We start from the raw sequence: 26,888 nt of genomic DNA on the forward strand, positions 1-26,888 counted from the left end.
CACATCCTGGGGCCAGATCCCAAATCAACACTTCAGCCCTACATTGCTCAAAGCTTATTCCATTACATTTTTGCAACTTGTCAATTCTTTAAATCAGGGACTTAATTAGATGTGCGACATCAGAGGGGTGCAGTTAATGATGAGGTAGAAGAAAATACTTGGACCTAGACCGCGTAGGGCAAGTGTTTGCATACTCCTGAACTACATCCTTGACTCTGGTGTTGTGGAAATCTGATATTTTATCAGGAAAATTAATAGGGTGAAAACACCTTTCAGAGGGCGAGGTGAAGATTGATCAATATTCTCAGAATTCCATAAGTAGATAGGATGTAGGGTTTAGGGGTCGATTTGGGATTGGACCAACATCCTTATTTACCCTCCATCTTTGACCAATCTACCAATGTATACGTCATTTATGTGCGACGGTGAAACGCCCCTATCTAGAAGATGGACGTCGAACGGTGGTAGGCATTGTGACCAGCATAGATAGCTATCGTTTATATTAAAGCGAACGTTTACTCCAGTCAAGCGATTAATATAACATCTTAGCAATAACAAACTTTTATTGCTGAATTTAGCAGAAATGTTCATTCACAACCGGTCAAAACCGTCAGCGTCAGTATATTTTGTTTTTCTAGCAGCACGCAGAGTGAACCAACGTTAGCTTGCTAGTTAGCAAGCTAGTTTATCTTTTTGGGCTTAGTTAACGTCTATGAGCCAGTTAACTTGTCAATAACTAAGTTGACTTATAGGCATAGTTCTGTGTAGTTAGCAAGTTTGGCTTGCTTACGTCAAATTATCTGTTTTATACGTCAGACTAACTAGCTAGCTAATAGTAAAACATTGCTGTTACAGTGAAGTTGCGTCCTTCTCAGTCGGCTAACTGGCCACCGCACATTAGCTAGCTAAGTAGCTATGGCTAATAGGCGAGGAAATTGTAATACCGGCATGGATTCAACTTTGAGTAGCAATAATCCAGGCAGTGGTGGTGGTAATCGTAAACAAAGTATAATCAACGCCCCAAACCGATCTGGAACTGAGTCTTGTTATGAACGTAAAGTAGGGAAGGCTGAGTATGGTCAGCAAGCATGCCAGGGCAACATGACTGTATCTTCACTGAAGACACGTCTTGCCCCGACGATTCAAACTACGTTATCCGCTGCTGTGGATACCCTCCTGGGCGAGGTTGTACTTGTTCTCAACGAAACCCAACAAGAGCTGGTGAACAAGGAGCAGGAAAACGAAAGACTAAAAGTGGAATTGAGGACGTTACAGGAATGCCTCAGCAGCGCCCAAAAGTTAATTGACCAGTTACAAATTCCATTCCCTGGTTCACAGACAATGGGGCAGTCGGTTTTTGCACCCCCTCTTACCTCTATTGGCTCTATGAACACGAATATGGACAGGGACCGCCAGAGCCACCGCGATGTGAATGGCGCGGACGGTCGGTGTGTTTCCGGGGTCAACCTAGAGATGGGTGGCTCCCTTAGTGATTCTCTGCATGGGTACAACTCCAGGGATGACTATAAAATGTGTCAGCTCTCCATTCAACCAGACGGCTCTGTGACCAACCATTCTATGGAGGCCTATGCTGCCAACACACCTAACATCTGCTCCGACCCAAGCCGTTCAGGTACATTTTTGGCATTAGTCTGTCTGATGTATTTGATATAAAAACAGAGATTATATTTGAAGGGGAACCGAAGTATTGATTTCTGTACCAATTTACACCTGACCCACATTTTGATTTGGATTGTAATTGGCGGTTTGAGACCAGGTCACGATGCTTTTAGACTAGATGAGATCCCTTTTTAAGAATGGTGTGTTTCTGGAGGAGCGTGCCATTTGAATTGGATGTTCACATGATTGTCTGCCGATTCACACCATTCATGTAGTCAATTGAAACGTGGAACGTCTTTGTTTCTAACAGCCCTTTCTGTTCTTTCCACTGAAAGATGAGAGGAGGCATCAGCAGCAGGGCACCCAACCAGGAGGACCAAGGTTTGAGATCAAGGAGGAGCAGGGGCCCGGTACCAGTTCCAGCCCGGGACAGGTCTGCAGGAGAGGGCCGGGACCGAGGGGCGCCGGCGGTGCCGGTGACGTGGAGCAGACGGCCCAGAATGTGGGCGACCTGGGATACATCCACGTGGTCGAGCAGGAGGGGTCGTCGCGCTCCGGCAACTACTCGCTTCGCCACCCGAAACCTGTTCGACCGCGGACCACCACCGGCGTTCCGACACCGGGCGGACTGGCAGGACAGAAGGTTGCGTCGAGGTCTCCCGGAGCAGTGGGAAGCGACAGCACGTCCCCGGGGAGGGCTGGAGAGATGGCCGGACCATCCACCTCCCCGGCGGATCCGGATAACGATCGCCCCCACCACTGCCTGGAGTGCGGGAAGACCTTCCGCCTCATCTCCAGCCTGAAGAAACACATTCGCATCCACACGGGAGAGAAGCCCTATCCCTGTGGCGTGTGCGGCCGTCGCTTCCGGGAGTCCGGGGCCCTGAAAACCCACCTGCGCATTCACACCGGCGAGAAGCCCTACTCCTGCCCCGAGTGCCCGAAAAGCTTCCGCCACCTGGACGGCCTGCGCAAACACCAGCGCACCCACAGCGGCGACAAGCCCTACGTGTGTGCCATATGCGGCAAGCGCCTGAGCCGGCTGCAGCACCTGAAGCACCACCAGCGCATCCACACAGGCGAGAAGCCCTGCAGCTGCCCGTTCTGCAACCGCACCTTCAAGGAGCCCGCAGCGTTGCGCAAGCACGTCCGCACCCACCGCGACGAGTCCGGCCACATGGAGGCGAGCCTGGGGGAGGACGCGGACCCGGAGGCCCTGGACAACATCAACAGCCTCCACCCCGCGGCGCCGTCCCCTCAGATGAGGTTCGACGAGTGGGGGGCCGAGGGAGACGACGTAGACTGTGTGTAGGTTGGGTTCCCCCGTCTGTCGACGGCCCGGGAGCATTAGAAACGTGACGCTAAAGAGTCTTCCTGTTCCATTACTGTTCTGTCTGAGGAAGTCTCCATTCCATCCCTCTGAGTTGAGAAACGGGCTGTCTATATCTACAGCCTCGGTGTTGTCCAGTGACCAGGGTAGCCTGTTTATTTCAGAGACACTTCATGTGCCTGTCTGAACCCCACCCGTGCCCCCACCAGATCCTTTAGTGCTTTATAATCTTATAAATGTGACCGTAGTTTATAGAATGAAATGCACCCCTGTTTTTATCATGTCCCCTTTCTCTCATTGCATATGACCTTCCTATACAACTCCAACCACCTACCTAGTGTGTACATCAGCCGGGTGTCTGCCGGAAATACTCCTCCTTTAAGGTGCTTATCATATGTATTTTAACATGGAATGGAGTTATATGCAACCATGTCCAAAGACCATTTTTTGACAATGTAACTACAGTTAATTTGCTACTATTAATGCCTCCGCCATGGTGACATTAACGGAAGACTCGGCGATGTGACGTTACCCGACTCGGAGGTGTTACCTCAGAGAGCGTGAAGGGCCTTGTTAGCAGCCACCCATGCAGATGCTGTCAAACAGCTGCATATGAGTACCAGCCGGGAGCCCCCCCCCCTCATGCAGCGTGATAGCTGTGTGGTAACGATGCCCAGAATACTCTTACTACTTTGTTTATGTCACAAGTCAGTACTAATAGTCACGTCATATTGCTGAATGTACCTTCTACTATTAATGCCACCATGTAATGTAAATATGTAACCACTTGCAATTGTTCGAAAGTTTACTGGTATTGATTGGCCCAGAAAAGGAAAAGCGCCTAGATCCGAGTGTCCGTCTGATCAGAGCACACGTTCAGCCTTTTAGCTGCCAGCCTCTTTCCCAGTGTTTGGCCCGTCTGCAGTTATGTGAAATGTACATGACCAACTCCTTCCCCTGTTAACGGGTTGACAATACTGAAGATCTACTTCTGATCCGCCGCTGATGTTAAATGGAGGGTGCATTGTGGGTTCAATGGCGCCAGGGTAACAGGGTCATGTGCCGCGTTCAGTGGTTATTTTTGCACGTCAGTTTTGAACGAAATGTCAAATATTTTTCTTCCTGCTATGAATTTGGTATGAAATGTTAAAGAACAGGACTTTGTTGTGACCTTGTCCTCCTGTGTTTAAAAATGTATTTTGGACCCATCTATTGCATCCAGTTGCTTTTGTCTTAATGTTATACTATACATATTAAAGGGCCTTTGTTGATATTGTGTCATTATTTTATCTAGTCATGAGTATTTACAATAAATGGTGTGATTTGCACACCATTACAATAATATTACAATAAATACACTACTGTTCAAAAGTGTGGGGTTACTCAGAAATGTCCTTGTTTTTGAAAGGAAAGGAAAAGATTAGTCCATTAAAATAATATCAAATGCAGTGTAGATATTTCTATGGCAGTCCAATGGCACGTTGTGCTGATCCAAATTTATTTTTAAAGGGCTAATTGGTCATTACAAAAACCTTTTGCAATTATATTAGAGCAGCTGAAAACTGTTGTGCTGATTAAAGAAGAAATAAAACTGGCCTTTAGACTAGTAGAATATCGAGCATCTGCAATTACAGGCTTTAAAATGGCCAGAAACAAAGAACTTTCTTCTGACCTCGTCAGTCTGTTCTTGTTCTGAGAAATTAAGGCCCTCGTATCACCCTATGTACTACTCCCTTCACAGAAAAGGGCAAACTGTTTCTAACCTGAATAGAAACTGTTTCTAACCAGTGCACAACTGAGCGAGAGAAATCCATTATAGTGTCTAGTCTGAGAAACAGACGGCTCACAGTTCAACTGGCTGCCTCATTAAACAGTATTCACAAAACGCCAGTCTCAATGTCAACAGTGAAGAGGTGACTCCGGGGTGCTGGCCTTCTACGCAGAGTTGCAAAGAAAAAGCCATATACCAAACTGGCCAATATAAAGAAAAGATTAAGATGGGCAAAAGAACACAGACACTGGACAGAAGAAGACTGGAAAAAAGTGTTATGGACAGACACATCTAAGTTTGTGGTGTTAGGATCACAAAGAAGAACCTTCATGAGATGCTGACCAAAACTTATCAGGTGCTGGAGGAGTGATGCCATCAGTCAAGCATGGTGATGGTCTGGGGGTGCTTTGGTGGTGATAATCTGGGAGATTTGTACGGGGTTAAAATGATCTTGAAAAACAAATTGACAAACTAGAATGCCAAAGGTCTGCAAGGACAGTTATTATTTAAAAAAAAAAACATTATTTCTAGTTTATATTTCCGTATTTCCTATTCAAACCCATTTCATGTATGTTCTCCTGGAAAACAAGGACATTTCTAAGTGACCCCAAATGTTAATCGACAGTGTTTTTTGTATTGGTTGTAGAATTTTAAGTTTCCAATGAGGCTCAGGCACATTGCATGTATGCTTCTCCTGGTTAACATGTGGAGTAGAAAACACTCTCAGTATTCTCTCTGTTGTGGTCAGACTGGTGTCGTGATGACGGGCAGCGCTCTGCTTCTGATTCACTTTCATTTTTCCACATATGCAGCCCCTCCCAGACGGATATGGCCTGGTGGACACACCCTCACCCACAGACTACTCACAAACAATGACACACACAGCCCCCCCCAATATGAATTATAATGACAGTCTCAGCCACACACTCCCTCCGTTTTCCACAAGGTCTCGTCATAGGTGTTGACGACATCCAAGCAGACTTGGTCGCAGGATATGACAGGAGAAAACCGTATTTGACAGCGGGCCCGTGGAAAACCAGTAGCATACAAAGGTCAGATAAACAGAAAAACAGCCAGCCACCACAGCCAAATATTCCAATCCATCCCCACATTGTCTGGACAGCGAATGGTAGTCCATCCCACTGAAATGTCAGGGCAGACCTTGTGATGTCTTCGCGCCCACAACGTCCACCCTGCTACAGCACTGTGGTCTCTCACTGTCTGTTGTGTGGCTACCGCCGATGCGGTCTGGTGTTGGGGTTGTGCCCTGCTATCCCACACAGGATTATCTGGAGGTTGAAGATGAAGTTCTTTTGTAAATAACATCACAGCTCTTGCTCTGTCAGTAGGAACTTTTTAGTCAACAGTGGGATCGTTGCACTGTTGCAGCGTGTGTGTATCCAGCGTCTTTCCCAACAGAAATAACTGGAATTCCTTTTGCCTACGTGGGACCTGCGTAACGAGTGGCGGTCCGTTATTAGACCGTTGATTTACACCTTCTGTTCCCCCTGTGGTGGAGCCCTGAGTGGGTTCTAGTGTGCATGACTCTCCATTTCTCATCTGTCTAGCCTGAGTATCTTGCTGCCGTTCTAATGTAAAAAGCAGGACAGGGCTCTGAGTCGCGTGTTAGTTCGATTTGGAAGGGAGGCAGAGGGCAACAGCTGTGTGTATTTGGGTGAATGTGTTTGAGTAGGTGTTTGTGTGTGTTAAAGCTTGATGTGGTTGTATTTTTGTGTACCTCTGATTGTTCGTTTGATTCGATTGTGAGTTTTCAATGTTAGCGTTTGATGCAAGTGGATGTTTTGGCAGTGATGATGCAGTGAATGAGAAGCAGAGGCAGAGAAATGTGTTAGCAGCATGTGAACTCTCTCCAGGCCCATGCAGTCATTTCCTTAGCGACTCTAAACAAACAATCTCACTTTTCAGGAGGAAATGACTCAACCCTCTCCCCTCACTTTCTCTTCCTAGCCTAATCACGACCCCCACCTGATAAGATTCCTGACACCTTTGGTAGGCCTACCTGAAGGTTAGCTAATTATCATGGTGTGTGGTCATAAAATAAACCGTTTATGTAATAAATACAGTCAAATTAAATATAGATTTTGAACTCTTACTATATCTTACAGTCATTGTACAGCGGGTTATTGCCTATCTTTACCAATATTTGTCCTTTTCTATAATCCAGATTTAGCAGGGCTATGACGGATCTTTTTCGGAAATGAAAATGTTTTGCGCAGGCGCCTCTTTCTACAGCAAATGTAAGCCGTATCATGGACTACGTTCCTCTGACTGGGTAAGTTTTAGATTTGAAGATCTTTTCCATTGCGGAACGCGCAGCTGTGTCGTTAAAGTTCCTGGGGTGGGGAAATTTCGCTGGGCACGGGTGTTAGGAGAAATAACCAACAACGAAAACACTTTCAGCTTTAGCTTCTGCGCTGCCTGGCCTGCTGCCAACTCGCTATGGAGAGGATTGGCTCCCTCTCCCCTTTCCTCTCTCTCCTCCCTTCTTTCCCAAACCCAGATACGCACACACTAACCATCCAAGCAACAGCAGACAGAAAAGACGAAGCGGGTAGGGAAGAGTTCTCTCGGTAACTTTTGGGTTGTAAACGACGTCTTGTATTTTAGTGATATTAAAAATGCCATACATTTTACTTTCTGTATTTAATCATTCTTACATGCGGAGAGAGAGAAATGTGCTGTTTTGAAAGGAAAGAAAAGCGATATATTTTTTTGTGCACTTTGTGTAGTTGTATGAGACACCTTTATAATCAACATTTTGGAATACCTACGGAAGTTTGTCGGTTTTTTTCAGGGCTCGAGTAAAAGAAATACGGACTCCCTTGGTGCGGGCTAAGCAGTGTGACAGTATTTCATTTTGTCACGGTGAATGCCCCGTTCTCTCCGCGCACGTCAGTGAAGGATGCCAGGATGCCTTCTCTGATCATTTCCCATCTGCTCGTCATCTGGCTGAGTGTCCAGAGGCTGGCCTGGAGCGCAGAGCGCACATCCACGCGGGAGCGCTTCAAAGTGGTCATCGCCCCTCTCATCTGCAAGAGGATTTGTTTGAAAGGCCAGTGCCAGGACACCTGTGAACAGGGCAATAATACCACATTGATAGGCGAGAACGGACAGTCAGCGGATACTCTCACGGGCCCTGGATTCAGAGTGGGTGAGTGATGCGCTGATGATATTGTTGCTTTTCTTTACAAAATGCGATTTAAAAAAAATCCTAGGCTCTATTATATAATATTATCATTGATCATAGGTTAGAAAATACATAGACCCCTATGACTTTGTCAAAGTCTAAATCATTTATTCAATCTCTTCACTATTAGCCTTGCATTGCACAAACATGGCTCAGTGGCATATTTCAGCGTTTTCCTTCCTCTAATCTCTTCGTCTCATTCTATGGCTGGCATGAGTTGAGACCTTTAGCGCAGTATCTGATAAACTGTGGTAAGGCATGAAGCCATGCGGTCTGCTCTCCCGGGCCTAAGATAATCTCCAGTCTACACGGCAGTAGTTAAATATCTCAACTAGTTCTCTCAAGCACTTCTAGATCGAGTTCTGTTTTCATCAATGGTTTGGTAGTTACAACATTGTCACCATCAGTCATTACTTCTTTCAGGTGCATGCTGAAATTCTTAGAATTCTTAGTGTACATAGGCCTATAAAACATTTTTGAAATGCAACCACCAACCGCTTCCTCAGTCGAATAATAATGTCCTAATTGATTTTAATGATTAGGCCAAGGCCATTATAGTACCAAATAATCTTTGTCCACTCAAATCACACAATATACAGACAAGGTTGTTTCGATCGATTAAATTGCAGGTCATCGGGGGGCGGGCTAAGTTGACAAACACAGAGGCAAGTCGGTAGTTGTTTTTAATACAGATTATAATTATAATAACTATACATTTCAACACCCCTATGACAGCCCGTGGTTGGACAGGACAAACATAAGTATGCGTTTTTATTAGGCTATAAACATCTTTCAAATCCTGCGGCCATTGACAACTCCACTTGATGTAGAACATAAAAGAACAGGAACAGAGAACGAGTTGAGATACTTAGCTTAAACAATAGTTTACTGTTCTCCTCCCCGTGCTGAGTAGTTTACAGAGGTGGTGACCAGCAGCCCTTATTTGTATTAGCATTGGGTTTTATAAGAACCAGTGCAAGTTTATTTTTGAGTTATCTTCTGTGATGGATCAAAAGCTCTCAGCAGTTGTCAAACTCCCCAAAAATATTGCCTCTGGAAAAAAGCACTTATTTGCTCAGCTCTTTCTTTAGTAGTGATGAGTGGGTGTTATTTTTCTGTGTTCATCTGTGTGGGCCTAAGGTTATTTTAGTGTGATTTCCTCCAATCCCCTAATTAAGGCACAGTAGGATTTGCTTTAGAATGCCACCACGAATCAAAAATAAACTGCAGTGGTAAAAATAAATGAGGAAACTGATTCAGGCACTGTGAAAGCTACATTTATGGACATGCGTGTAGAGGCTGTCCTAGGGTCGGCTGTGCAGCTCTGTGGTCAAGGGGGTTTGAGAAAAATTCACGATCACTTAGTCCCACACTTTTCACATGAATGTTTACCATGCTTAGATTTTTCTTGAACTAATCACAGTGTCAGTTCACCCTTAGTGTTCTTGTAAAAATGTTGCTTTGGAACGTGAAATGTGAACATCTTTCTCCCATTATCCCTTCTTTAGAAAACTGTAGCATATTCATAAATTACAGTGTGTTTTTGTTGTAATATACTCTCTTCACTGTGAATGAACCTGCTCAACCTTTGATCACAAAACCATCAGAATGGCCCTTCATGCAACAGTAATTACAGTGTTGCTCATTTTGTGTAATCTGAACATTTGGTCTGGAGAATGAAACTAGTGTACAAATGGACCTGTGTCTGCTATTGTACTGGTGCTGTAAGCTGTATTTAACCAGGCTTTTGTCCAGTTGTGTGGGTTTGTCTGGCAGGGGCTACAGAGTGCAACCTGAGACAGTGTTAGCTTTTGGCAGAGCAGAAGTGTGTAGAGAGTGGACACTATGGACATGTGGAATTTTCTCTCTAGCATGTTGATGTGTAGGTAGCATAAATTTAACCACATGTAACACAGGTTTGCATTAGTCCCAATGGAAAGTTATCCCTCACTTTACAACTGTTCAAGTCATCACCTAAATCCAATCATTATTTAAGCCATTACAGATATTCTTTTTATGATTAAAAACAAATGCTACGTACCCTGCGGTCAACAAAAACATGGACACTTTTCCATATAAAAGGCTCAGACATAACAGACCTGCCATGAAGCATTTTGCTTCCAGTAATAATTTATAATATACATTTGAGCTCATAAGTATGCAAACCCTGGCAGAAATTGTGAAAATTTGGCATTGATTTTGAAAATATGACTGATCATGCAGTAAAATGTCTTATTTAAGCATAGTGATCATATGAAGCCATTTATTATTACATAGTTGTTTGGCTCCTTTTTAAATCAGAATGATAACAGAAATCAACCAAATGGCCCTGATCAAAAGTTTACATACCCTTGAATGTTTGGCCTTGTTACAGACACACAAGGTGACACACACTGGTGAAAATGCCAATTAAAGGTGAATTTCCCACACCTGTGGCTTTTTAAATTGCAATTATTTTTTGTGTATAAATAGTCAATGAGTCTGTTAGCTCTCACATGGATGCACTGAGCAGGCTAGATACTGAGCCATGGGGAACAGAAAAGAACTGTCAAAAGACCTGCGTAACAAGGTAATGGAACGTTATAAAGATGGAAAAGGATATAAAAATATACCCAAAGCCTTGCAATTACCAGTCAGTACTGTTTAATCACTTATTAAGAAGTGGAAAATTCGGGGATCTCCTGATACCTATCACGGTTGCGGTGCAGGCGCAGAGACAGAATGGTGGACGTAATCCATGTTTAATCAAAAAAGGAAGACAAAACAAAAACGGCATCCAGAAAAAACACAAAACCAAAATGAACCACACCCCAGGTGTGGCCACACAGAGAACATAAATAGGGTCCCCAATTGGAGGCAACGATCTACACCTGCCTCCAACGATCTACACCTGCCTCCAACGATCTACACCTGCCTCCAACGATCTACACCTGCCTCCAACGATCTACACCTGCCTCCAATTGGGGAGTCCAAAAGAATCGGAGGTGACTAGAGGCACCAGCGTCCATCCTGTCCTGACTACGGCCCCAGCCCAGTGCAGAGATGGCTAGGGGCGTAGCCTGGACATGACAATACCTAGCCACGGTCAGGTAGACCAAGAAAGATTTCAGCCAAAACTGATAGAAGAATTGTTCGGGATGCAAAGAAAAACCCTCAGGAGAAATACAGGCTGCTCTGGAAAAAGACGGTGTGGTTGTTTCAAGGAACACAATACAACGATACTTGAACAAAAATTTGCTGCATGGTCGAGTTGCCAGAAAGAAGGCTTTACTGCGCCAATGCCACAAAAAAGCTTGTTTACAATATCCCTGACAACACCTTTACATGCCTCACAGCTTCTGGCACAGACTAAAATATACCTTTTTTTAGTGCTATGTTTGGAGAGGGGTCAACAAGGCCTGTTGTGAACAGAATACCATCCCCACTGTGAAGCATGGTGTTGGCTCACTGATGTTTTGGGGGTGTGTGAGCTCTAAAGGCACAGGGAATCTTGTGAAAATTGATGACAGGATGAATGCAGCATATAATCAGAAAATACTGGCTGACAATGTACATTCTTCTGCACGAAAGCTGCGCATAGGACGCTTTGGTCTTTCCAGCATGACAGTGACCCTAAGCACAAGGCCAGGTTGACCCTCCCGTGGTTACAGCAGAAAAAGGTGAAGGTTCTGGAGTGGCCATCACAGTCTGCTGACCTTAATATCATCTTGCCCCTCTGGGGAGATCTCAAGCATGTGGTTCATGCAAGACGACTTTGCATGACCTGGAGGCATTTTGCTAAGACGAATGGGCAGCTATATCACCTGCAAGAATTCGGGGCCTCATAGACAACTATTACAAAAGACTGCCCGCTGTCATTGATGCTCAAGGCGGCAATACACAGTATTAAGATGTAAAGGTATGCAGACCTTTGAACAGTGGTCAGTTAATTTTTTTCTTTGTTGCCATGTTTTGTTTTATGATTGTGCCATTCTGTCATGACCTACAGTTGAATGGGAATCCCATAAGAAATAAAAGACATGTGTTTTGCCTGCTCACTCATGTTTTCTTTACAAATGGTACATATATTACCAATTCTCCAAGGGTATGCAAACTTTAGAGCACAAATGTATTATTCACAAATTTTCTGCCCGATTCAAGATTGTCTTTATTGAAATTGTAACAAAATAATATTGTTAAAACTGTTAAAGCTATTGTACAATCTGAGAAAAGGGATGCATAAGTCTTGGTGAATTTCAGGGAAGTCTACTAGGCCTCAGTTGTTTTGGAATGTTGCCCTCAGGGGAATTATGTCACTACATTACAGTAGTTACATTTCTATCCTAGATTCATTACATTTGTCATTGTATTTGTACACATTCTGACATTTAACAGAAACAGATGATGAAGTGGAATTACATGTTTCATGAAATTCTCTGATAGATGACGATTGACACAAACCAATGAAACTCAAATGTAAAATGTATGACACCCTTTGCTGATGCAAAGGTTTTGTTCATTCTCTTGTGTTACTGTCAGACCTTGTAGATTATGGCCTAGGCATTTATGTTTATGATGTCCGTTGGTTTGGTCCATTTTCTCATCACTGGGTGATGATCCCTGTTGGGGATGGTCTATCCTTGAAAATAATCTCCAGGGCATCTGTTCTATGGAGTCTACAGTATCTTTCCTTGGTCTGGCTAAGACCGTAGACCTGTGATGTTTGAATTGTCTGGAGAAGGTTATTAAAAAATGTCTAAAGCATTTAAAGTCCTCAGAAGCACAATAGTACATCTCTGTGAAAAAGAAGTTTGGAACCTAGACACTTTCTAGAGCTGGCTATCTGGTTTACCTGGCAAGAAGGGCCATGGTCATGGAGAAGTCAAAGAACCTAATGACCACTCCAACAGAAATTCAGAGTTTTTCTGCAGAGATGGGAGAACCTGCCAGAAGGACAATCATCTCTTTACCACTAATCAGGTCTTTATGGTCGAGTGGCTAGATGGAAGCCATTCCTGGGTAAAATGCATATGACATTACACTTGTAGGACTCTGAAAGTGTAAAGGAAAATATTCACAGAATCAAACTATTGGGCCTGAATGCCAAGAGCTACATCAGTTACAACCAAGGCTAACACCATCCCTACAGTGAAGCATAGTGGTGGGAGCATCATGGTATGGAAATGTTTTTCCAGCAGCAGGGACAAGCAGACTGTTCAGGATTGAGGGAAGGATGAAACTGTAGAGGTCCTTGAAGAAAACCTGATTCAGAAGACACATGACCACAGACTGGGATGAAGATTTGTCTTTCAGCATGATAACCACTCAAAGAGTGTCTTCAGAAAAAGTGTCTTCAGAAAAAGCCTGTGAATGGGAAACAAGTGAGGTCACTGATAAACATTCCTGTTATTACCCCCTCCCTTCCGGCAGTAGTTACACACATTAGTTGTAGCCTGTGTCTCTGGTTCTGGATGAGGAACGGAGGACTCTGCCTTTCTTCCCATCGAAGGTTGCTACTGCGCAGGCATCCACCCGACAACCTCAGAAGACTTGGCAGCAGTTGCTCATGTCTATAGATCTTATTTTACTTTTCTCAGCTGAGTCTCTCTAAGACTAGACACACATTGAGGGGTCAAGCCCAGTCTCTCTCAGACTAGAGACACACTGAGGGGCCAAGCCCAGTCTCTCTCAGACTAGAGACACACTGAGGGGTCAAGTCAAGTCTCTCTCAGACTAGAGACACACTGAGGGGTCAAGCCCAGTCTCTCTCAGACTAGAGACACACTGAGGGGTCAAGCCCAGTCTCTCTCAGACTAGAGACACACTGAGGGGCCAAGCCCAGTCTCTCTCAGACTAGAGACACATTGAGGGGTCAAGTCAAGTCTCTCTCAGACTAGAGACACATTGAGGGGTCAAGCCCAGTCTCTCTCAGACTAGAGACACATTGAGGGGTCAAGCCCAGTCTCTCTCAGACTAGAGACTCACATTGAGGGGTCAAGTCCAGTCTCTCTCAGACTAGAGACACACATTGAGGGGTCAAGCCCAGTCTCTCTCAGACTAGAGACACACTGAGGGGCCAAGCCCAGTCTCTCTCAGACTAGAGACACATTGAGGGGTCAAGTCAAGTCTTTCTTAGATTAGAGACACATTGAGGGGTCAAGCCCAGTTTTTCTCAGACTAGAGACACATTGAGGGGTCAAGCCCAGTCTCTCTCAGACTAGAGACACATTGAAGGGGTCAAGCCCAGTCTCTCTCAGACTAGAGACACATTGAGGGGTCAAGCCCAGTTCAGCGTAGCATTAGCTGTATTTAGTCATGTCCTGTTGTATTTAGTAAAAACTGTTTCATTCTCAGTGTTGCACCTTCCCCAAGTGTTGAGCTGTGAAAAGTACACCAGGATTTATTTTCTGCCACTGACACTGCGTCAGAGTGATAGATACCTGTTAACATTGGTAGAAACATATGAAGACCTTTGGATGGTTTTCCCTCCACATCAGCTGATTGTTGTTGACTGAATCGGATAGTGTATGTAGCAAATTACATAGTGACGCTGGTCTTACGTCATGCCTCGATGCATCCACAGCGTCATGCACACCATCTGTATAATCAACTAGACCTGACTGGTTTAACACTCTGGCTCTGAATCTCTCTTGATCTGGCTGTATGTCAAAAAATTTATATACAGGGAAGTACTGGACCCCCTTAACCTCAACAACATTTCTTCACTTACTGTTGAGACGGAGCTTACTTAAGTCTCAGGAGGCTGGATTTAGTAAAACTGTTCCATGGACCTACAAACATGGGCTGCAAGATGCTCATCCCTGCTGCAAGCTGTCCTGTATCAGTCTCCCCTGTATTCAGTGCCGGATGGACAAGACAAGTCAGCTAAACAAGCCCAACTGGAGCACCCCAAGGCTAGCTGTCCCTGTTAAGAGACATTCTTTAGTTCCCTGTTGAGAGCCCTCTGCTCTTCCCCACACTCACTCACTCACATTTCTTAGTCAGATGCCAAGTTATTGGTGCTGTGGAAAACATGGGCAACCCAGAAACCTCCCCCATAACTGATTCCAGATCTGAAACACATCCATAACCTACTATTGTGGCCAAAAGTATTAGCACCTGTGCACTTTATTCAAGTAATACACTATTTGTTCAAGAAAACTGTTAAAAATCAAGAATCTTTTGTATCCAAATTTGCAGTTGAACAAAACCAGAAAAAGTCAAACAGGCAGGCAAGGGGTCCAAACCGGTACGTCAAAAAACGTAGTAGACAATAAAAAAGAAAAATCACAAGGCTAGAGCCAAGTGGAGAAGGTCAAAACTCTGAATATTTAAATGGTAGTTTTTGTTAGGAGTATGCTAAACAAAAGGCTCAGTATGTTGGCAAAAGTCAATCAGTACCTCACAAAGGAGCTACAAAACAGAACTGAATTATATTGGAACTACTAGAGAGCAGGTGAACAGAAACACAGGTGAAACTCATTAGGACTAATATAGGAGAAAAGGCTACGTTTAAAACACTGAAACAATGTTACAAAGTGAAACCAAAACAGTAATACCCAGTTGAGAAAACAAAGATCCAAGCATAAGGGAAAAAGCAAAAAGAACAACAAGGAAACTAAAACAATGAAAACAAAAACAAAGGAGAAGCAAGAAAAACCATAGGCGACCCCAGACCTCACAAGTAAGTTGAAGGTGCGTGAAATATGAAAAATACCCAGTTTAGTGTCACTTTGTGTACCACAATGAGCTTGGAGAAAATAAAGAAAACAGCTAGTGATTGTTTAAATGGTGGATACAGCTTGTTGATCAACTGCCACACAGATTAAAGCTAACCTTCAGACAAAAGATACAGAGCCTTCAAAGAAAAGAGCACCTTCCCCACAGTCAAACAAGGAGGAAGTTTATTGAGGTTTGTTGGTGGGCTTTCATGGCATCATGAAATGTACAAAACACCAAATCATTTTGTTGGGTCTCCTACAAAGGTCAGTGGTCTTCCAGCAGAACATTGACCCAAACACACTTTAAAACACACACAGGAATAGATTAAGACAACTTTGAAATGTTCTGAAGCGGCCAGAAGTCAATCCATATCTAAATCTTATTGAAAACCTGTGGAGACATCTAAAAAACAGCAGTTGGAAGGCACCCTTCAGATGTGGGAGAGCAATTTGCACAAGAGTGATCCAAACTGTCAGTTTAAACTTTATTTAAAAGTATATATTGGGTCCTGAATCTTAAATGTTCTGCAATGTCAACAGTAAAATAAAAAATGGTGGACACCAAATACTTTGGTCAATTGAACCTATTTTTAAAGACGATTTTAGATATTGGAAGAGCATGTGCAAGGGTGGTCAATGCCTTTGGCCAGAACTGTATGGTGATACCTGAACATCATTTTCTGGGGCGAAACCCTAACACGCGGTTTTCTGCTGAAAGGTGGGCCAAATTGACACTGTATACATGTTATTGTATAGCGGTTCCTTCATAATTTTTTGCAGGTCGAAATAAAACTGAAGCCACCTGTTTTAGAACCAGTCTTGGATTGGCACACCTAAGGATGCCATAAGTCAAATCAACCGTTCTGTTTGTATGTCCTTCAAAGTTTCTTTGTTGCAAAATGAAGAGAGAGACCTTATCCACAAGGAGTTAAAGGAGCAACAGGAATTTTTATCTGGAACTGGGCACTGACTGCATATTACAGCTATTTCACATATTGTCCACACGCTATGGGGTTGGATGGCGTGTTGAAAGACATTTTACAATGAAGGAACATCTAAACCCATTTACATTTTTCCAATTCTTTTTTCCAATTCCAAATCTCCCAAAACCATGTTTGACCAAAGTAGAACTTTTTTGCCTTAAAGGGGCACCTCTAAACAATGACACAACTTGAAGAGTCCTGCCTTGTCTTCTCCTCATCTCCCCTTACCGAACAAGGCCAGGATAGTACCAGCTAGTCCATGGTAGTTATGGGTGGGAAGGACCATACGGCAAATGTCTAGAGGGAGTGTATGGAGATTAGAAGTCAAAACAAACTATTAGATCAACTTGTAATACAGTTTAGACAGGGAGTATCTCAGGCACTCAGACAAAATATAAGTAAATATATATAAGTATATATATTTGACAAATCAACTTAAAACAGTAACTGTAGAAGTCTTCTGGTAATTAGTACATAGGGCCCCTTTAACATTATCCTGCCGTAGGGGCCCTGACTGTGTGTGTGTTATGACTGCCTGTCATATGAATAATTGCGATAGATCCCCATGAGCCTCAACCTCGGTGAACTCTACATTTATGCTGTGTGTTGCTAGCATGCACATGTGTGTGTGTGTGTGTGTGTGTGTGTGTGTGTATGTGTATGTGTGTGTGTGTGTGGGGGGAGGGCGCTGTCTCATCAGTTTTCTGTCAAGGCTGTGTTTTAATATCTATGAATGCACGGTCGGGGTGTCTCTCTCTTATTTAGATTGCTCTCATTTTGAGGGAAAATACCTCAGGTTATTTTAGGTCATTAGCAGTGTAGATCTACAGTCCAATCCCAGTGTTTGATGATATCTGTTGTACACCAGGGCAACCCTTCAGGTCACATACACACACAGTCCCTTGTCTGTTTGGTAATCCAAATGGGGATTTCTCACGGATTCAGATTGACTCTCACAAGATTATTCCTTTCCTGTCACTCGCTCTATTCAAATCAACACTTTGTAGCAGGTTAAAAAAAACAACCAAAGGCGCAAGGGTGCAAACAAACCCCCTGGCATGCCATCTTTAACACGCTTTCATCCCATTTACTTATCGTGGGCAGAAAGGGAGTAGTTATTTAAAGCTTGCCAGTGGAATGTGAGCGCTGTGAGACCGAAACCCCCGCCGGACCTCTGGAGCTGCATAGCGATTAGCCAGGGTAAATAGAAAATAACAGTGCTGCTACCAGGCCTGGCGGAGACGTCCCTGAGACACCGTAGCCTGAGCCAGCGCAGCTCCTCTGAGGGGCGCGCCACCCCCTGCTCAGGGCTGACGTGACATCAATACAGCCAGGCCAAGGCAGACGCCTGACATCAGCTCTGCTGGATGCAGCGTCAGCGCACCTCACTACCTGGCCTGCTGTTAGACTACAGGGCCGAGGGACAGTGGGTTTAGCCTAGTGATTACATGACAACATCCCTCACTCGGAGCTCTCTCTCGATCCCTCTTTGTTTCTCTCTGTCCTCTCTCGTTCTTTGTCTTTCTATCGCTGTCTCCTCCTCTGTTCTGCTCTGTCTCAGTACCTCTCTCTCCAGATGTTAAAATAACTTTGGCGCAGGGGGGCTGCCAGGTTAAACTGGGTTCATGCCTACCTCTTGGCTATGGAAACAGCCTTACATACCTCCATGACATGTCATAATAAGCCCATTGAGCAATCAGGGATAGCAGTGATGGGTCTGGGCAGTTACAGAGTAGGACAGGCACACAGTGCATTATTTGCATTGTCATCGCCTCGCTGGAGATGAAAGGTAGTGAGAGGATCTGAAGTTGCGAAGGATTTGGTTAGAACTGAGTTATTTCACGCCAAAATGTGTTCTTTCGAAATCACGTTTTTATGTACATGCTGTTATTTCTGTTGTCTTTTCTACTTACTGTGGCTCTCAAAGGTATTCACCCCCCTTTGGACTTTCCCGCATTTTATTGAGTTACCGCATGAAATCAAAATGTCCACTACGAAAAAGTCCATAATGTCAAAGTAAAAATAAAATGGTTTTAAATTAATTACAAATACAAAACAGAATTTGCATATTTGAATGCACAAATATTCACCCCCTTGAGTCAATATTTGGTAGTCATGTTTTTGGATAGGTTTCTAACAGCTTTGTACATCTGGGCATGCCGATTTCTACCCATTGTTCTTTGCAAAAATTGGATGAGGACATTTAGTGAACAGCAATTTTCTACTTCTTCCCAATTGGAGTGAGGTCAGGCCATTGACTGGCCACTCCAGAGGGGCATCGTCCTGCTGGAAGAAGAATCTTCTCCCAAGTTCCAGGTCTCTTGCACATTTCCACAGGTTTCTCTGTACTTTGCTGCATCCATTTTGCTCTCTATCTGCAAATGCTCTCCAGGGCCAAGCGCAGAGGAACATCCCCATGCTTCCACCACCATGCTCCACTGTTGGGACGGTGTTCTCAGGATGATGTACAGTTGTGCCAAAAAAAAGCCTTCAGCCATGAGGTCAAAAACTCTATTTTGGTGTCATCAGACCATAGAATCTTCTTCCTCGTGGTCTCAGAGTCTCCCATATGCCTTCGGGCAAACCATTTTTGGCCAGTCATTCATAAAGGTCATTTTGTGAAGCACCTGGGTAATTGTTGCAGTATGAACAGTCTTCCGCTTCAGCCATGAAAAACTGTAACTCCTTTAGAGTTGTCATATGCCTCTTGGTGAGCCCTGACCAGAACCCCCTGACCAGAACCCTCTGACCAGAACCCTCTGACCAGAACCCCCTGACCAGAACCCCCTGACCAGAACCCCCTGATCAGAACCCTCTGACCAGCATCCTTCCCATCCGAATGCTTAGTTTTTCAGGATGGCCTGTTCTAGAGAAATTCACATTTATGCCGTATTCTCTCCATGTCTTGCTAATGGACTTTACTTAAGCTAATTATATTTTACATGCTTTAGAAATGTTCTTGTATCCTGCCTGTAAATAGTGCTTTTGAATAATCTTATTGGAGATTAGTTTTTGTCATATTTCATGCATTTGACTAACCAACTGTGGGACCTCCCAGAGACATTTGTATTTAACCTGAAAACGTGTGAAATACCTTGGTGGTTTCCATTCAAATAATAATGTGATTTTAAAGCTAGTCAGTTGCACCACACCTCATTCAGGTGTGTCATTGCAAAGGAGGTGTATACTTATGCAATCAATTATTTTCTGGTTTATATTTGTAATCAGTTATTTTCTGGTTTATATTAGTAATTATTATTTTGGAACAATTAGCAATTTAATTTTTCACTATTGATTACTGTGAGACACTCTAAATATCAAAATACCTTTGACAGCCACTTAACTTGTCCTTGAGCTTTGATTGGTCGTTCTACTGCATCGCTGAAGTTAGTAACTCCAGTGTTTCCCTCCACCAGCCTGATCTGTCATCTTTGATTTTCGTTTGTAGGAACAGCACTCACGCGTACATTTAAAACACAAAGGTTCCATTACCCAACTGAGTCAAAATAAACACTCAGGTACAATGAGGTGTTTTACAACACAGCGTGATCCTGAGCCAAGACTTCTGCAAGATCCTCTGGTGCCAGTCAACTGTTAAAGACAGCAATCATTTAGTGACTCTGCAAATGTCTGTTGAGCGTTGGAACAGGCCCTGTTTGGATAGCTCAGGGCTGCAGCGCTCTGTGCCAAGCCGATCTGGGGCGGATGCTGGGTGTTGAGGGCATGCAGGGGTGCAGTAAGCCCAGCCCAGTCAGTCAACAGAGGCCCCAGGTCCCAGGCGGCGTGCTAGCCTGGTAGAAGGAAGTGGGGGAGACTTTCTCAGGCCTCCGTTTTAAAAAAGCCAGTGATTATGTCATTTACTGTGGGCTTCAGGCACCGGTGCAGAAGTCTGGCTCGGTCCTCCGGGCCGCTCGGCGTGTGCGGTATGTGGTCACGCAGGCATATTTGGGGATGTGGTTTCTTCCTCGTCATAAGATGACGTTGAGCCTCTCGTTATTGTAGCTGTGCGGTTTTGATGGCAGTAGAGGTGATGATTGTTGTTATAGTTTCATGCTGTTTTTATCACCGTTCATTGCATGGTGTTTTGGAAGTGGGTCTGAAGGAATTGAATGGTCATGTGTCATCCCTATCATGATTACCATTAGCATTATTATAAACAATGTCATGTTTCCTGTCAAATAATGCAGACTACAGTTTAAAAAAATAATTATAATAATGGTATAGTATTGTTTTTCTATAATGCCATGCCTTTTGGACATATAATTCAAATCTGAAGATAATAGTTAACCATTGATAAACATTGAACTGGGAAGCTGGCCAGCCTTTACACAGCAACTGAGTGATCTGAAGTGTGTCTTCTATGTAACATCTAACATTTTTCATGGCTCACTGAACGTAAACTAGCTGTTCAAGCATTAAGCTGTGATTTTGAGCGGTATATTAGACCAGTGGTTCCCAACTACGGTCCTCAAGTACCCCCAACAGTACACATTTTCATCGTAGCCACAGCTAGGCACAGCTGATTCAACTTGTCAACTAATTATCAGGCTCTCATTTAGTTTACTTGGGTGTGCTTGTCCAGGGCTACAACAAAATTGAGTGCTGTTGGGGGTACCAGAGGACCGGAGTTGGGAACCACTATATTAGACTAACTGTTCAAGGGCAGCATGGAGCTGTGATTTTGAGCGGTATATTAGATTTGGGAGGTGGAGGCTGTTGGGGGAGGAGCCTGATGAGGACTGCGTCATTTCCAGACAGACGTGGGTGGGTGGCCACGGTTACAGTTAAACCACAGGGGCACGCAGAGGGCGCCTCATACACATACACACACACATGCATATACATGCCCACTAATGCTCAGACACACACACCTTCACTTTCCTCTGCACACTCAATACAGACTGGCTGGAGATTCTCCTGTGGATGTGTGAGGGAAGTGTATATCCTGGTGGATTTCGATGGACTGTGGAAACGGTTGTGCAGTGATAAGAGAGCTTTTATTTGAAAGGGGAGTTGTTCTTGTTCCTGGGTCTTTGGATCAGTGGAAAGGAAATGGAATGGTCGCTGCTCAGGGTTGGCCTTGGAAATGGATCAGATCATTGCTTCAGGACTTGAATTAGTGAGGTTAAACCTATTGCTGAAGTACAACCCCATTTCCAAGAAAGTTGGGACAATGTGTAAAATGTAAATAAAAACAGAATGCAATGATGTGCAAATCATTTATCCCTATATTCAATAGAAAATAGTACAAAGACAACATATAAAATGTTGAAACTGAGATGTTTTGTTGTTTCTAGAAAAACATATGCCCTCTTTTAATTTGATGCCAGCAACACATTTCAAAAAAGTTGGGACAGACACAACAAAAGACTGGAAAAGTTGTGTAATGCTAAAAAACTAAACCTGATGAAATATCACACAACTAATAAAGTAAATTGGCAACAGGTCAATAACATGATTGGGTATTTAAAGGTCATTCCAGAGAGGATGGGTCTGTCAGAAGTAAAGATGTGGGCAGAGTCTTTCACTCTGGGAAAGACTGCACGGGCAAACAGTGCAACAATTTAAGAATAACGCTGTCTTTGCACTATTTTCTATTTAATATAGAGTTTAAATGATATGCACATCATTGCCTTCTGTTTTTATAACGTTTCTCAACGTAAAATTGCAAAGAGTTAGGGGATCTTGTCAGTGTTGGGGGTAATGCGTTATAGAATCAGACTACTTTTTAAAGGTAACAAGTAATTTAACGCATTAGTTATTATATTTAAGTAATCCCTTACTAGTTATTTCTTCAAATAAATAACACGTTACTCAATTTCCCTCAGTGCAACCTACGTAGCTTTTTCATAGCATTACTTTTTGTTGGACCACGCAAGTGGAAATGTCTTTTACTGAGTGAGGGAGTTACTGACTGACCTACTACCCCTTGTTAAATAGCATAGTGGTTAGATATGCTGACCTGCAACCAATAGGTCCTGTGTTCGAATCTCCAAGCAGCTTGGTGAGAAGGAAACAACTGTTGGCGCAATTATTAGAAAATGGAAGAAGTTCAAGATGACAGTCAATTTCCCTTGGTCTGGGGCTCCATGCCAGATCTCACCTAGTGGGGCATCAATGATCATGAGGAAGGTGAGGGATCAGCCCAGAACTACACGGCAGGACTTGGTCAATGACCTGAAGAGAGCTGGGACCACAGTCACAAAGAAAACCATTAGTAACACAGTATGCCGTCATGCAAGGTCCCCCTGCTCAAGCCAGCGCATGTCCAGGCCCATCTGAAGTTTGCCGATGATCCAGAGGAGGAATGAGAGAAGGTCATGTGGTCTGAAGAGACAAAAATAGAGCTTTTTGGTCTAAACTCCACTCGCTGTGTTTGGAGGAAGAAGAAGGATGAGTACAACCCCAAGAACACCATCCCAACCGTGAAGCATGGAGGTGGAAACATCATTCTTTGGCGCTGCTTTTCTGCAAAGGGGACAGGACGTAATCAGTTATTTTACCAATTGAAGATGGGTCATAGCTGTGTCTTCTAGCATGACAACGACCCGAAACACACAGCCAGGGCAACTAAGGAGTGGCTCCGTAAGAAGCATCTCAAGGTCCTGGAGTGGCCTAGCCAGTCTCCAGACCTGAACCCAATCGAAAATCTTTGGAGGGAAATGAAAGTCTGTATAGCCCAGCGACAGCCCCGAAACCTGAAGGAAGGTCTGTATGGAGGAGTGGGCCAAAATCCCTGCTGCAGTGTGTGCAAACCTGGTCTACAGGAAACGTATGATCTCTGTAATTGCAAACAAAGGTTTCTGTACCAAATATTAAGTTCTGCTTTTCTGATGTATCAAATACTTATATCATCCAATAAAATGCAAATTATTTACTGGATTTTTGGTTTAGATTCCATCACTCACAGTTGAAGTGTACCTATGATAAAAATGACAGATTTCTACATGCTTTGTAAGTGGGAAAACCTGCAAAATCGTCAGTGTATCAAATACTTGTTCTCTCCACTGTATAGGCTGTATAATAAGCCTGGCCTGAAAATGTGGAGGCACTTGCAACACAAAATAATTTATTGATTTGGCATTATGGTATATGATTACATGAGATAATAGGTTTGGTCACTCTTGCTGTATAATGATTGATAGGCTAATGTTTGGTGCTGTTGAATAACACTGAAAATGCAATACCTATAATGACTACGTAATTATTTGAAGTTCCATTAAATCTGTGCCTTTTGGGCATAAGTGACCAACAAAAAATATAGAAGCAATGGACTTATCATAAAGTAACTAAGTAACTTAACGCCTTACTTTCTACACAAAGTAACTAAGTAACATAACTAGTTACTTTATGGGAACTAGTATGTAACTAGTAACTTACTATAATTAGTTACTTTGAAAAGTAACGTTCCCCAACACTGCATCATCTATGGTAGATAATATCATTAAAAGATTCAGAGAATCCCGAGAAATCTCTGTATGAAAAAAACTATATTGGCTGGCCCTCAGACAGCTCTGAATTAAAAACAGACAAGATGCTGTAGTGGAAATCACGGCATGGACTCATGAACATTTCCGAAAACCATTGTCTATGAACACGGTACGTCGCTGCATTCACAAATGCAAGTAAAAACTCCATGCAAAGAAGAAGCCATACAAGATCCAGAAACGCTGCGATCAAAATCATTTAAGATGGACTGAGGTGAAGTGGAAAACTGTCCTGTGGTCTTACAAATCAAAATATGAAAAAATTTGAAAATATGAAAAAATCATGGACGCTGTGTCCTTTGGACTAAAGAGGAGAGGGACCATCTGGCTTCTTATCAGCGCACAGTTCAAAATAGGGCTGTCACTATATTAGATTTTCACTACACGATTATCGTGGCCAAAATAATTCCTGGTAACAATATTATCACGGTATCTATAGGAAATTTGAAGAAAGAAAATGTCAGTCAAATTAATCTACAGTTTTGTTCAATGTGTTTTTTTCTCCTTTTTGGCAAATGAATTACACACAAAATAAGAATGTATGGAGGTGGAAAGAGTCTGTAACTATAACTGTACATTTAAAAAAATAAAAGCATACAAAAAGAACAATTACACTTAATGGACAGTGAAAAGGCACCCAGATGAACTGCTAAACAAAAGATCCACAAGGCTTAATACCGAGAGGAGTTTTTGGAAAAATACACAAAAAAATTGCCTAGTGAATAGGCTACGAAAAGGCGTTAATTCAAACACTAGTGTATGGGTCCAGTCTATAAATCCAGACTTGTAGTTTAAGCAAATGCATCGTTTGGCCATGAATAAGCTATGGAAAAACCAAGAGGAGTTTTTGGAAAACTCAACATCCTTTTAACCATGTGAATTGGCAAAAACAGCGTGTCTTTGTGGATCTCTCCCGGGGGTTCTAGTGGGGCTAACGAGTTGATTTCAACGCCAGTGCATAGGTCCTGTCTCCTTGTTTAAGCACATGCATTTTTCTATAAGTGACATGAATAAGGTATCAAAAGTTATGAATAAGGTATCAAAAGTTATGAATAAGGTATCAAAAGTTATGAATAAGGTATCAAAAGGTATCAGAGTTTTTGGAAAAATACATCTTCAGTTTCGCTTAGTGAATATGATATTATCATATGTGTATTATTAACATGATATCAATATTTCATTTTTTAAATGTCACGGTTAACTTCAATACCGATATCTTGCGACACCCCTAGTTAAAAAGCCAGCATCTGTGATGGTATTGGGGTGCGTTAGAGCACATGACATGGGTTACTTGCACACCTGTAAAGGCACCATTATGCTGAAAAATATATACAGGTTTTGGAGCAAAATATCTTGCCATCCAGGCAACGTCTTTTTCAGAGAAGGCCTAGCTTATTCAAGCAAGACAGTGCCAAATCACATTTTGCACGTATAACAACTGCATGGCTTCATTGTAAAAGAGTCTGGGTGCTAAACTGGCCTGCCTGCAATCCAGATCTGTATCCCATTGAAAAAATCTGGCACATTATTAAACGAAAATTACAACAAAAGAGACTGCGAACTGTTAAGCAGCTGAAATCCTGTATCAAGGAAACATTTCACTTTCACAACTACAGCAATTGGTCTCCTCAGTTCCCAAACGAGTATTGTTAAAAGAAGAGGTGATGCAACACAGTGGATAACAAGCCCCTGTCCCAATGTTTTTGAAACGTGTAACAGGCATCAAATTCAAAATGGGCATATCTTTTTCCAAAAACAATAACATTTCTCTGGTTCAACATTTGATATGTTGTCTTTGTACTCTTTTCAATTAAATATAGGGATTCAATGATTTGTACATCATTGCTTTATGTTTTTAGTTGTATTTTATGCCAAATCTTTGGAAACAGGGTTATATATTTTGGGCTAAATCTATTTCCCCCCGTATTTCTGTTTATGCTATGAATACGTTTGTTGTTTGACAAATCTGTGGCTGTGTACACTATCAGTCTCAACACCAACACACTCCCCATGTCAACAAACACTGGTATAAAAATGTAGGCTGTAAAACTGTAACAACATACCAGCACCTCACCTCTGTGGACAGGCAAGTTATAACCAGTTATGCCCTCCTCATGGTAGAAACCTTGGCCCACTGGGCACAAGGAGTGGAACTCAACTGGTTGGGAGGAACCAGGGAATCCATTAAGCACTTGACATATTCACTCAAATCACCTGATGGCTTGTGGTTTGTTAAACTAATGTGTGGGGGTGTGTTTCATCCTAGTGTGACAGAAGTGCCTAAGATACTAACACCTGACAATTTGTTTTTTTTTGTGTTAGGTTTAGGGTAAAACCTATAATTGGGATTAGTGTTAGAATTGGGGTTAGTTTAAAATGTAAGTGTCAGGGTATAGGTTAACAGTTAGTCATGAAGGTTAGGTTATCAATGTTTAGATTACGATTAGGTTAAAGATAGATTTAGGGTTTAGGGATAGGGAATCGTTCATCTTGTCCCCACAAGGATAGAAAATCAAACCTGTGTGTGTGTGTGTGCGCAGTTGTCTCAGCTTGCACACACTGTAGGTGAAGAATGACAGGTGTGTATTTCTGAAAAGGTCCCTCTGGATCGGGAGAAATCCAAAAGGCAGTTTCATTTGGATCCCTCTAATGGTTTTTCCATTGCATTTTACTTTCTTTCTAACACACTCCCCCCTCTCTCCACTCCTCACTCTCTCCTTTTCCTTCCCATCTTTCCCTTTATTTGTTGCAGTGCCTCTATTGGCCTCTCTTAACTCCTACATCCTGTT

The 26,888-nt window shown here is 43.0% G+C and overlaps 2 protein-coding genes across 9 annotated transcripts in view; both read left to right on the top strand.

Annotated features, from left to right (window-relative positions):
• The first annotated feature begins 266 nt into the window (after positions 1-266).
• Positions 267-4,221, top strand: si:ch1073-224n8.1 (zinc finger protein 384). The gene is made up of 2 exons (XM_010900152.5): positions 267-1,633; positions 1,956-4,221. The coding sequence occupies exons 1-2, from the start codon at positions 916-918 to the stop codon at positions 2,930-2,932; spliced, it is 1,695 nt and encodes a 564-aa protein (XP_010898454.2). The 5' UTR covers positions 267-915; the 3' UTR covers positions 2,933-4,221.
• A 2,691-nt stretch (positions 4,222-6,912) lies between these two features.
• Positions 6,913-26,888, top strand: part of ltbp3 (latent transforming growth factor beta binding protein 3) — a 43,035-nt gene continuing 23,059 nt past the window's right edge. For 4 of the 8 annotated variants that reach the window (XM_020048594.2, XM_020048597.2, XM_010900148.3 and 1 more), the window contains exon 1: positions 7,051-7,893. In XM_020048594.2, the coding sequence (XP_019904153.1) occupies positions 7,653-7,893 (241 nt within the window). In that variant the 5' untranslated portion in view covers positions 7,051-7,652. Of the gene's footprint in view, positions 7,015-7,049; positions 7,894-15,469; positions 15,593-26,888 lie in introns of those variants that run through there. The other 4 variants (XM_020048596.2, XM_020048595.2, XM_010900151.3 and 1 more) reach the window with 4 other exon arrangements.

This window comes from Esox lucius, chromosome 7, assembly GCF_011004845.1.
Source record: "Esox lucius isolate fEsoLuc1 chromosome 7, fEsoLuc1.pri, whole genome shotgun sequence".
In the NCBI taxonomy this organism is placed as follows: domain Eukaryota; kingdom Metazoa; phylum Chordata; class Actinopteri; order Esociformes; family Esocidae; genus Esox; species Esox lucius.

Bases quoted from the DNA above. Each gene is read 5' to 3' on its own strand.
- si:ch1073-224n8.1 (XM_010900152.5), top strand. From the start codon at position 916: ATGGCTAATAGGCGAGGAAATTGTAATACCGGCATGGATTCAACTTTG. The intron at 1,634-1,955 runs GTACATTTTTGG...TTCCACTGAAAG, and splicing joins CTCCGACCCAAGCCGTTCAG to ATGAGAGGAGGCATCAGCAG.